At 43.3% G+C, this 11,737-nt stretch overlaps 1 protein-coding gene across 1 annotated transcript; it reads left to right on the top strand.

Moving 5' to 3' along the window:
• Nucleotides 1–3,093: 3,093 nt before the first annotated feature.
• Nucleotides 3,094–10,775, top strand: TIMMDC1 (translocase of inner mitochondrial membrane domain containing 1). The gene is made up of 7 exons (XM_077342307.1): nt 3,094–3,270; nt 4,772–4,937; nt 6,147–6,235; nt 6,902–6,969; nt 8,723–8,801; nt 9,122–9,232; nt 10,127–10,775. The coding sequence occupies exons 1-7, from the start codon at nt 3,131–3,133 to the stop codon at nt 10,200–10,202; spliced, it is 729 nt and encodes a 242-aa protein (XP_077198422.1). The 5' UTR covers nt 3,094–3,130; the 3' UTR covers nt 10,203–10,775.
• Nucleotides 10,776–11,737: the final 962 nt, after the last annotated feature.

Genomic DNA, 11,737 nt, shown 5'->3' with positions numbered 1-11,737 from the left:
AGCAGAAGTAGCTATGTGCTCTTTGTGTGTGTAAGCAAGAAAATAATAACAAGCTGGACCCCTGGGACCCAGCCAGCTACTGCCCAGTTTCGCATTTAGCATTCCTGGGTGAGGTGGTTGAAAGGGCCTCAGTGGACCAGCTCCTGGCATTCTTGGATGAAATTTCAGCACTTGACCCATATCACTCTGGCTTCCGTCCTGGCCACAGGGTGGAGACTGTACTAGATGACCTCCATCGCCAGCTGGATTGAGGCAGGTCAGCTTTGCTTGTTCTGTTAGATCTGTCGGCCGCTTCAGATAAGGTAACCATGAACTGCTGGCTGACTGCCTCACCAGAATGGAGATAGGGGGCACAGCTCTTAGCTGGATACCAGTACAGTAGGGCATAGAGTGAAAGGCAGTCTCTCAGATATGTGGGTCCCAGACCGCAGAAGGCCTTAAAGATTAGAACCAGAATCTTGAACCAGATCCAGGCAGCAACTGGCAGCCAATGCAGCTGCCTCAACACAAGCTGGATATGGGCCCTTTCAACCACGCTCTTGCTGGTCGTCTCCGGCCTCAGGGAAGCAAGTCTGGCCTCAACCAGGGCCAGGCCTTTTTGGTCCTGGCCCCCACCTGGTGGAATGAGCTCCCGGAGGAGTTGCGGGGCCCTGTGGGCCCTTTTGGCGTTCCACAGAGCCTGCAAAACGGAGCTCTTCTTCTAGGTTTATGAGTGAGGCCAGTGTAGCCACAAGATCTGCTCCCCCCCCCCCCCCCCGGTGCTAAAAGGTGTAAGCATCTAGCATTCTGTCATCTGTGGTCCCTCTTCCCACCCGTTAGATGTTATTGGGGAGGGGGAGGGTTAAGAGACTGAACACCGCCATGTCTTCTTGGTCTTTTTGGATTTTGTCTCTATTATATTTTTATGTCCAGAGTGTTTTATTGGGTTTTGTAGCCCACCACAAGCAGGTTCTGGGAGTGGCGGTTAAGTATAAAAAATAAATAAATAAGCTGAAATTTCTTTTTCTATTCAAAGTAATATCAATAGTTTATTATTGGAACTACAGAAAGCCCTAATCTAGTCTGTCTAATGAGGATGAAGAGAGATGCGGAAATCCATGCCTGCTCTCATGTTGCCAAATATGGATTCTGGATGTGTGTGAGAGAGGAATGTGTAAAAAGCAGGAATGAAGATTTCCTGAGAGTACCAGTCTATGGATCACAGTGGACAGCAGTAAACATAGCAACAAAGAGGGTGTTAGGGTGGTGGCCCCCATATCATCTCCTTTTCCTGCTTCCTTCTCTCCTTGCCATTTACCCACCAAACCTACCTTCTATCTGTCCTGCATCTGCAGCTGTATCCTACCTTTCTCTTCAATGGAAACCCATTGGCAACATTCTCCTGGTTTCCATTTTATCGTCCCACCAAACCTGGGTTTCCCAGATCCTAGTATGAAACTATAATCACTATTCCACACTGGCTTCAGTGCAGTGTCTGCTGTTGAACAATAGCAAGCAGCTAGACCCCAGTGACATGTGCAGATCACATCACCTAGTGGTTGCTGCCAGGTCTGGTCCTGAGTCCACAATAAAAGGCTAAGACAGCCTTGGGAAATTGCCTCTTCCCCTGCATTTCAATGACAGTCACCTAGACTTGGGCTGATAATACTGTTCTGGTTGCCTAGCAATGGCCACTGTGGACATCCAGTCCTTAAAGTTACAAATACTGCTTTAATTATTTTTGTGGCTTTAACTCTTCCCATGTATTTCCTTTTATAGTTCATATTTTTCTGCAAACCTGGGGCAGTTTTCAGGTTTGCTGAAAGATCTATTGTCTGATCATGTATCCAGTCTCTGAACTTAAGGATACACAGATTTGGCCATGTTAAGAATTAATTCTATTAATAATGTTCTCTAGTGATCTAGCAATTGAAAACAGGGAAACCTCTCTGGTGTCACGAGGAAAATATGCCTACAGTGTCTTTGGAAAGATTTGGCATGAAAAAAGAGGAAGCCCTAGAAAGTGGGTGCTTGAAGTTGGGTTTTTTTGTTGTTGTTCCTGGATGCATCACCTTACACTTACAAACACGGAACTTCATTGTCACACTGTAGCCCACTCATCCAGTCTGGAGATTCTCATAAAGCTTTTCATAGTCGTCCTTGTTTTTTTTATCATCCTGAATAATTCTATATCATCTGTAAATCTATTGACTGCACTGTTACACAACTGGGAAATATTTAATACTAGTGTGAATGAAAACATGGTAGAATTAATCAGACTACACTGATGTCACTTATAAGAACAAGCATTAGCTTAAAATCCTGTTTATGGATTTGGGTCTGGTGGAGGCCTTTGTCTCATGTATAATGGTCCTTCAAGTGGCATCTCTATTATTAGACTGGGTACTGATATATTGGTTACCGATTGCGGCCCAGATCAAGTTCAAGGCCAGCAGGAAGTATGCCTGGCCTTGACACGGGCTTTTAGGTCCAGGCCCGGAATGAGCTCCCGAGGGCTCCGTGGGTGCTTTCTCAGTTCAGCAAAGGCTGCAAGATGGAGCTCTTCCACTAGGTCTTAGGTTGAGACCAGGGCAGTTAAGATTTGGGGCCACCTCCAAAGGGGCTAGAACAACTGCCTGCCCCTGAGACACAAGGTTATTTCTAGTCCATTGAAGGTGGGGGAGTTTTTAACTGCCGTGGAGGGATAACGCTTTTGTTTCTGGGAATTTTTGTGTGTGTTACTTGCCAGGAGCCAGCTTGCCTGGGAATGGCAGTCTATAAATCAAATAAATACATTCCTGAAATGCTGTCTTCCTCAGCGCGGGCGGTTTGTGAACAAAACGTGGTCTTGACACTGGCAGACTAAATCCAATTGAATTTAAAATATTTAAAGGTTCGTCTTTCCCCGCATGAACCCATTTCCGTATTGTGGGCTAAGGAAGTATGACTGCTGAATGCGTGAATGGGGACCCATGAAGAAGTCAGCCAGCGTCCTTCAGAAAGGGCGGGATAAACCTCACCCACGAGAAAGGCGCCCATCTTGCGGCCGGGAAGTTACCCGCAGCCCGACTCGCCTCGCCCGACCCGCACTGCTTCCTCCAGTCCGCCAGGGCGGCGCGCTCTCCTTCCGCCCTTTTCCGGTGCGGCGGAGATGGGGCAGCCGCCCGGCGGCAGCGCTGCTTCGCCTCCAGGCTGGGCCGGGGAGCAGCCGGTCTCCAAGCCTTGGTACGCTGGCACGCCTGAGCCGCCCGTGTCCGGCTGGCAGCGGCTCTTGGAGCTCGTCCGCAAAGAGTGAGTGAGTGAGTGAGGGCGGGCGCGCGCGCGCGAGGGGAGCCCCGCGGGGACGCGACCTTGGCGGAGGAGAGGCGGGCGGGCGGGCGGGCTCCTGTGCGGCGCCCGGCTCTGGGTTAGGGCGGGTGGCTAGCGCTCCCGTGGGATTAGACCCCGGGAGGAAAAGGCTGCGTTGGAAGGTGGACGCTACTATGGCAGAGGTGGCCTAACTGTGGCTCTCCGGACGTCCCATGCCCTGCAATTCCCGTAGGGGCTCATGGGAATTGTCGTCCATGGGCGTCTGGAGAGCTACTGTTTAGCCACTCCCTGCTATATGGCATTGTCCCCTGAGAAGGTCCCTGCCCTCCGCAAGCCCCGCCCTCCTCAAGATCTGGTCCTCAGTAGGAGTGACCAAATAAATACCTGCCCTTATCTCTAGGGATCTGGAGCTGGACAGTGCCCCCTTGTTCAGCCAGTGCTAGAGAGAAATTACCACCTCCTTAGGCAGCCTATCCCACTGCTGAATTACTCTGACTGAACATTTTTTCCTGATATCTAGCCTATATCGTTGTACTTGAAGTTTCCTCTCCTCTGCAGCCAACGGAAACAGCATCCTGCCCTCCTCCAAGTGACAACCTTTCAAATACTTAAAGAGGGCTATCATGTCCCCCCCTCAACCTCCTTTTCTCCAGGCTGAACATTCCCAAGTCCCTCAACCTATCTTCATAGGGCTTGGTCCCTTGGCCCCAGATCATCTTCGTCGCTCTCCTCTGTACCCTTTCAATTTTATATTTATATTTATATTTATATTTATATTTATATTTATATTTATATTTATATTTATATTTATATTTATATTTATATTTATATTTATATTTTCTACGTCCTTCTTGAAGTGAGGCCTCCAGAACTGCAAACAGTACTCCAGGTGTGGTCTGACCAGTGCCGTATACAATGGGACTATGACATCTTGTGATTTTGATGTGATGCCCCTGTTGATACAGCCCAAACATTTTTTACTGCTTTTTTTGCCTTTTTTTACTGCTGCATCACACTGCCTGCTCATCTTTAGCTTACAATCCACAAGTACCCCAAGGTCTTGTTCACACACAGTGTTACCTAGAAGCGTATCCCCCATCCAGTAGGCATGCTTTTCATTTTTCTGACCCGGATACAGAACTTTACACTTATCTTTATTAAATTGCATCTTGTTCTCATTTGCCCATTTTTCCATTGTGTTCAGATCTCATTGAATTCTGTCTCTATCTTCCGGAGTATTTGCCAGTCCTCCCAATTTGGTGTCATCTGCAAACTTGATGAGTAGTCCCTCCACCCCCTCATCTAGATCATTAATAAATATGTTAAAAAGTACCCGACCGAGCACCGAGCCCTGAGGTACCCCGCTACTCACCTCCCTCCAGTCTGAAACACCATTGATAATTCTAAAGGGTGTCAGTTGCCGATATCTTAATGTTGAACAGCCTCTAAAAATTTAATTTTCAATAAACTTTTTTGTTTGCAGTGAATTCAATCAATACCCAGAAGAAACTCTCAATATCTGTAAAGCAACATTCACTGCGGGTGTTGTTGGCTTGCTATATGGAGGCATTCCAGGCTTTACAAATGCCAAGAAACGATACATTGAGGGAAGTGATGCAGAGATGTACTACAGTCGCCTAGATGCTGTGGTATGGACTGGGACTGTAAAGTGTATGTTTTTCGACCCTTTTCAGAACTGATTTACTTGACAACTGGCTTGAGAAAGAGCTGTCACAGATTGAGCCCCAGGAACCAGAATCACCATAAACCGCACTTTTACGCTGCACGCATTTTACAGACTCAGTCAACAGGTGTTGAGACATCAAGTAATAACAGTAGTATACATGTGTGAAAGTATTTTTTGCTCTGGTTAAATCAAAGCCAGTGGAATTGTGCATGGGGGAAAGCCACATATCTGTGTTTAAAAGGCATAAAGTGCAGTAGTTCTGCAAAGCAAGCAGATGTGTGGCAGGGCAAGTGCAAACTTGCCTAACGAATTTACAAACTGACACTGTAAGACCTGATATGCCTGTGACACAAAAAAAGCAAGTAAAAAATAAGCAAAAACACAGTGGTACAATAAAGGAGAGCAGATATTTATTAAATTACGAATTTGTTTTTCATTAGACCCTGATGAAACTAGTGTGAAATGCATAGGGACAATAACTGAATAAATATCTACTCTCCTTTATTGCACTATTGATTTCTGCCTATGTTCCTTTTCCCTTCCCTTCCCCCTTCCCCCTTCCCCCTTCCCCCTTCCCCCTTCCCCCTTCCCCTTCCCCTTCCCCTTCCCCTTCCCCTTCCCCTTCCCTTTTGGTGACCAGCATGGTTCCTTTTGTTTTTGCCCACAATCACAAACATGCCTGGGTTTCTCATTAACATCAGGAATGGTGTATATGGAATATTGTTTTCTACCTAGTTATTTAACTTACAGTATGTACAGTGCTGAGCCTCTCGTGGCGCAGTGAGCCTCTTGTGGCGCAGAGTGTTAAGGCAGCTGTCTGAAAGCTTTGCCCATGAGGCTGGGAGTTCAATCCCAGCAGCCGGCTCAAGGTTGACTCAGCCTTCCATCCTTCCGAGGTCGGTAAAATGAGTACCCAGCTTGCTGGGGGGTAAACGGTCATGACTGGGGAAGGCACTGGCAAACCACCCCGTATTGAGTCTGCCATGAAAACGCTAGAGAGCGTCACCCCAAGGGTCAGACATGACTCGGTGCTTGCACAGGGGATACCTTTACCTTTTATGTACTGTGCAACCCTTGACAGAGTACAGCAACTCTGCCTAGGATCGCACTGCAAGTATTTGCTGTAGCCATGTCTTCAAAAATGAATGAACAACTCTTAATTACTCCACAGCAATCTGCACACCGTGCAGCTATACGGGGCTTCGTCCGTTATGGCTGGCGATGGAGCTGGAGAGTTGCTGCCTTTGTAGCAATATTCAAGTAAGTGTGCCTGCTGTCACTTGTAGGAGACTTGCTTGTAGCTCTTCCATGATGGCATTCATTCACAGCAGTTTAGCTACCAGTCTGTTATCATACACAAGGTACTAAAACAATACTCTCATCCCTATTGCATGTGTAGAGAATTTGCCCCACACTTGCTTTTTGATCCATAAATGTTAGAAATGTCTGCCACTCAGTGCAACATCACTTTATAGGCAAAGTGTAGGAGATACTTTGCAGCTCTGAGATGTAAAAACTGTATCTAATATTTGTAAGTTTTTCTAAACTTGAAATTTGAGAGTTTGATCATTGAAAACTTTGTTTGACACATTGGTCATCTTCCTCTGATTCTTTATGCTAGATTGATACATGTTCTATGTTTAATCTCGTGAATACTATCAGTTCTGTGGCATGTATTTTCATTTTGCTACATGTACATTTTGCTACATGTACATCAGTTTTCTTAACATGTGAGCCGTGTCCTGTATGGAAGGATGAGACAGATGTAACATGGCTCTTTCTGACTAAATGATCTTGCAGTCATTTAACATTTGAGGAATAAAATTCTGCTCACCTTTTCAATGGGGACTTGCAGGCTTCCAGTGTGGACATTCAGAAATTGTGGCTCTTCCCTCCCATTAACTCTTGTTTTTATTCCTTTGGCAGCACTGTGAGCATCAGTTTGTCTGTGTATCGTGATAAAACCTCACTCAGTCATTTTGCTGCTGCAGGAGGTGAGATTGTTTATTTTGAATCTTAATTGTCTTTTGGTTGAGTGTGGATTCCAAAATTTTGCATCATGTTCATTCAAGCTTAAGTCTTTACTCTGATTCAGTTGCTTAATAACATTGAAATGAGAAATAATAATGTTCTTACATTTGTTTGCAGTGAGAGATACATCTTAAGTGCATCTTTTGGGCCCTGGCCAGGTGGGACACTCTACCTAACACATTCAGGGATCTCAAAACCTCAAACAGTTCTGCAGGACCTGCATGATGGAACTGTTTCACCATGTCTATAGTTGAAGCTTAGGTACATCAAGAACACGCTGGCCTCCCTGCCCAAATCCTATTAAACAAATCCTCCAGTAACTTTTATATCCCTCTTTCCTGTTTGGTTTAGTTCTCAATTGTTTGTGAGGAGGAAGTGGTGGCTTTTTAAGGTTATTTTAAACCTTAAATTAAAGTTTTATAATTTTGACTTGAAAATGCATAATTTATATTGTATGTTTAATTTATTTGTATTTTAATATTGTATCTTGAAGGACAGAATAGAAGTGTAAACATAAATGAATAAATAAATAAATGTTAACCATTTTAAGTGCACTTTCTCTTAAATCCTGGTTATCTCAGAAAAAAATAATCCCTTCCAAATGTCTGTACTTTATAGCCTTAATATTTTAGTTTGTAGTGGATCTTGGATCAAAGACTTGGTAAAAAAAGGGTTCATAACCCAACATATATCCATTTAGTTATGAGTACATGAAACTGCCTTAATCTAAGACTCAATCTAAGAGTGCCTTTCAGATGGCAGGTGGCAGTCTTTCACATTTCCTGCTTCCTGATCTTCTGAACTGTGGACTGGAGCTGAGACTTTCTGCATGCCAAACAGATGTTTTGCCACTGAGCCCCTCCTCAACTGTGATGAAACTAGTTGTCATTTATGGTGTTCACTTTTCCAGCTTCTGCCTGTTTCCCCTAATTAAACTGAGAGTCTGATTCAGAATGGGTTATCAGATTGCCTGGTCCCCACATGCATAGCAGGCAGCTGTTCTTTCACTGTAAGCATGCAGGAAGATCTTCCTCAACTTGATGCACAGCAAAAACCACCCAGGTTTTTGACTTGAACATGCTATAGGGGACCACTTCTAGAGCAGGTAGCCATGGCAGTCTGCTGTGGCTAACAAAGAGTCACACGGCAATGTAAAAACTAACACATTCATAGTGGCATCATTTTTGTGAAGCAGAGCCCATTTCCTCAGATGCATGAAGTGACAAGGCAGCCTGCGTTTTATGGAAGCTTGCCCTGCAGTAAATTCATTGCTCTTTAAAGTGTCACTGTAGGAGATACTTCCTCATCTCTGGCCATAGTAAGCCACGAGATAGAAATGAGTACATTTATTGCTTGTACTGCCCTGCTCTCATTACAGGCAAAGGCACATCAGCGTTGGTGGGGCTTCTGGCCTGAAGTACAGACTACTCAGATTAAGGGCTAAAGAGGAGCCACTTCCCACTTGAACTGCTGCAGAGAACGTTGTATAACACTGGCATTTCCCAGAGCAAATATGAGCACTTGTGTGTACGATGCTGAAACCTTGGATACTTAATGTAGAAAACAACAGTGTGATGCTTGTGTACAGGGGAGTGTGATGTGTGATGTGAGTACAGGGGACTTTCCAAATGGAATGGGAATGTCAGAGCAGCTATCACATTGCATTGTGGTTTCCCGCAAACTTCCTTTCATGACCTGGTTTTATTTTATTTTCAGCTGCTTCAGGAGGCTTGTTCAGATTTCATTTGGGCTTAGGAGGTTTTGCAGCTGGCAGCATTTTTGGAGCATTGTTGGGGTAGGTTCATTCATATGTGCACACATATGCCATACATCCATACACATACCAGTAATCAGAATTACCACTTTGTACCAGGCATGTAGCATTTAGATATTATTCCAAACTCATTTTCTTGCTTGGAGAGTATAGCTGTTTCCCCCATTCCAGCCTTTTTTTGTCTACCTTATTGCTCATCTTCTTTTTGAGTGAAGAGATGAAAGAACTAGCAGAGTGATGTATCATTGAAAGTGTGGTAGTGGGCTCTTATCGTTCCTAACTGCTGTGACCATTAATATGTTCCACATGATTACTCCTTCTCCCTGTGTCATCTCCAACAGTGTCCCTGCAGGAGGATTGGTGATGGTAATACAAAAGCTTTCTGGTGAAACTATAGTGGAGAGAAGAAAACGGAAGCGCAGGGAACTGTATGAACAGCAACTGAGAGAGTGGTAAGGAGCCCATGCTATTCTGACTTAACTGTTAGTTCTGATGCTGATCCAAGATAGAATCCATTGATTCCAAGTTTTCATCTAGTGAGAAGAGTTTCTAACAGATGGAAAAACAGGGCTGGATTTTAGTTTTTCTCTGGGCAACCTAGCTGCCTTGCATGTTCTCTTCACTCAGACCCTAAATCTTCTTCTGAGATTAAAATATGCCTTCTGATAGCAGAGTAATCAAGTCAGTTTTAATCGAAGAATGCATTAATATTAAGGAACCTTGGGTGACCAAATGCATACGTATGTAATGTTGGGATAATTGCTCTTTATAGTGAGATACACATATTTTGTTTTTATTCAAACCAAGAAAGATAACACTAATGTAGCTTTAATTCAGAGCCTTACATTCTATCTTGTCCCAAAATTTTTATGCTTCTCTTTAGTGTCTGGTCAATATCCTGGGACATTAAAATATGCACCCATAGGCTTTTTTTTTTTGTACAGTCCTCTCAAAGGTGAATTTATGACCATTTCCTTCTGTATAAAGGCTGCTAACCACAGAACAACATTGTCAACTGGCCAGATTATATGTCACATTTGAGCACATGCAGGTTTCTAAGCATTTGATGGTATTGCTGGTGCCATTGAGTCCTGTAGTGTTACCAGAATAGATGAAAAGGCATAGATGGTTGTTCAAAGGGGTTGGCTTCTGTGTCATTGCCTCTGGATAAATTACTGCTCATGACCACGAGACATTTCCAGAATGGATGTATTGGCTTTTTGTTAAGGCCTCTTGGAAGGAATCATCTTTTTCCAAGATGGACTGTAGACCATGAAATAATGTCAGAAGTGGTCTTCAAGTGAGCTGCAGTGTCTCCCTCTTATTCACCCTTTTTCTTGCTTCAGGAACACCAACCTTAGCATCACTGAGAACACCTCAAAAGAAACAGAGGATTACATTCAAGAAGAAACTGAGAAATGAAAAGAAATAGGAAATCTTGCCCCAAATTCTGAATCTTGACTGAACTGCAATGGGATTTGTGATGCAAGCTGGACCGATAACATCCGGATCTTGTGATGTGTGTGTGTCAAAGGATCTTGTGCTTACATTCTCCCCATGCTCTGTTTTCGATGTCACACTAAAGAATGTTCAACTTGGAATGATGATTTTGACTAGAGAGGGGCAAATTTATGGAGTAAAACGCACATAGAAAAGCAAAAAGTTCAAGTTTTACTGGGATAAACTGTAAGTGTACTAATGGATAAATTGAGGTGGTCTTCAAAGATTTGTTTTTTTTAAGAGTGAAGTAACATTCAGAAGGAGTTCAGGACCATTACATTTATTTGACATTTTAAAGTGGAAACAACAATAAATATAGCAATCAATTGTACCCTCTATCTTCCTAAATATTGCAGATCTAAAGGACATCTTACAAAAAAAAAATCACGGTCACTGATCAACACACAGAGTTAATAAAGTAATCTGACTTCTAGTGTGTAATGTATTACCTGGTTTTTCAATGTAAAGATGGTTCAATAAATACATATGGAAATATCTATGTATGGGAATTTCAACTTACAGAATGGCAAGTCAGATTGTGAATTGGGCAAATCAAGAAAACTTGCACATTAACTTTTACATTGTATAATTTTATATCTAGAATTCGGATTTCACAGTATGCAGTAACTGCCTTGAGTGAGTTAGAACTCTAGGTGTAGGTTGGTGTCCAGCATAAAAATGGTATGGTAAGATGAACACTTGCAAGGTCACCCTTTCTCAGTTCTGACTCCCTCCCAACTCCACAGCCAAAAAAATTCTTCAAGGTTTCTTTTTCAAAGATGTGCAAGTGTTCTAAGTAGCACATAACTGATCAAGGGGCAATTCTTGCGAAATCCCTGCAGAAAATCATAACCCCTGCTAAGGATCACTATCTCAAAGGAGTTGGATTTTCACATAGCTATTTTACTGTGAAATCAAAGGTGATAATACTACATGATAAAGAAGTTCTGTTCCTCAATGAATGAAACAGGCATTGGTTGAATCCAAAAAAGGAATCTGGCTTAAAACTTTTATACAAGATAGCTCACTTGACCTCTGAATGTACTCCATGTCAAATGAATGATGATAATATGAATTTAAGTTGGGGATTCCAGAAATATATTTTTAGTTTCAAGTCCCTTATAGGCTTAAGGCAGTTGGTAATATAAACAGTACATGGTATAAATGTGTGGCTAAAGAGAATGTGCTAGAGAAATGCATAGATTTGGCCAGTTGCTTCAGGGCATGGGTGGACAGGTGGTGGCATCCTTTGGCTGGTGCAGCGAAGCATTGTCTCACAAAACTGTTTCAGGTATTATTTTGTTGTTTGTCTACAGAGAATTTATATGTGAAAGGCTTAATAGAATACCACAGTTGAAGGCACAAATGGGAGCAGGCCGTATAGATGACCTTTCTAGTCCAAATTGAAAGGGGCACTAGATCATGAGGCAACTTGTTGATGTGAACATTTAAGAGCA

Source organism: Paroedura picta, chromosome 6 (genome assembly GCF_049243985.1).
Source record: "Paroedura picta isolate Pp20150507F chromosome 6, Ppicta_v3.0, whole genome shotgun sequence".
In the NCBI taxonomy this organism is placed as follows: Eukaryota; Metazoa; Chordata; class Lepidosauria; order Squamata; family Gekkonidae; genus Paroedura; species Paroedura picta.
Note: the sequence above shows the minus strand (reverse complement) of the source record. Positions and strands in the feature narration are given on the sequence as shown.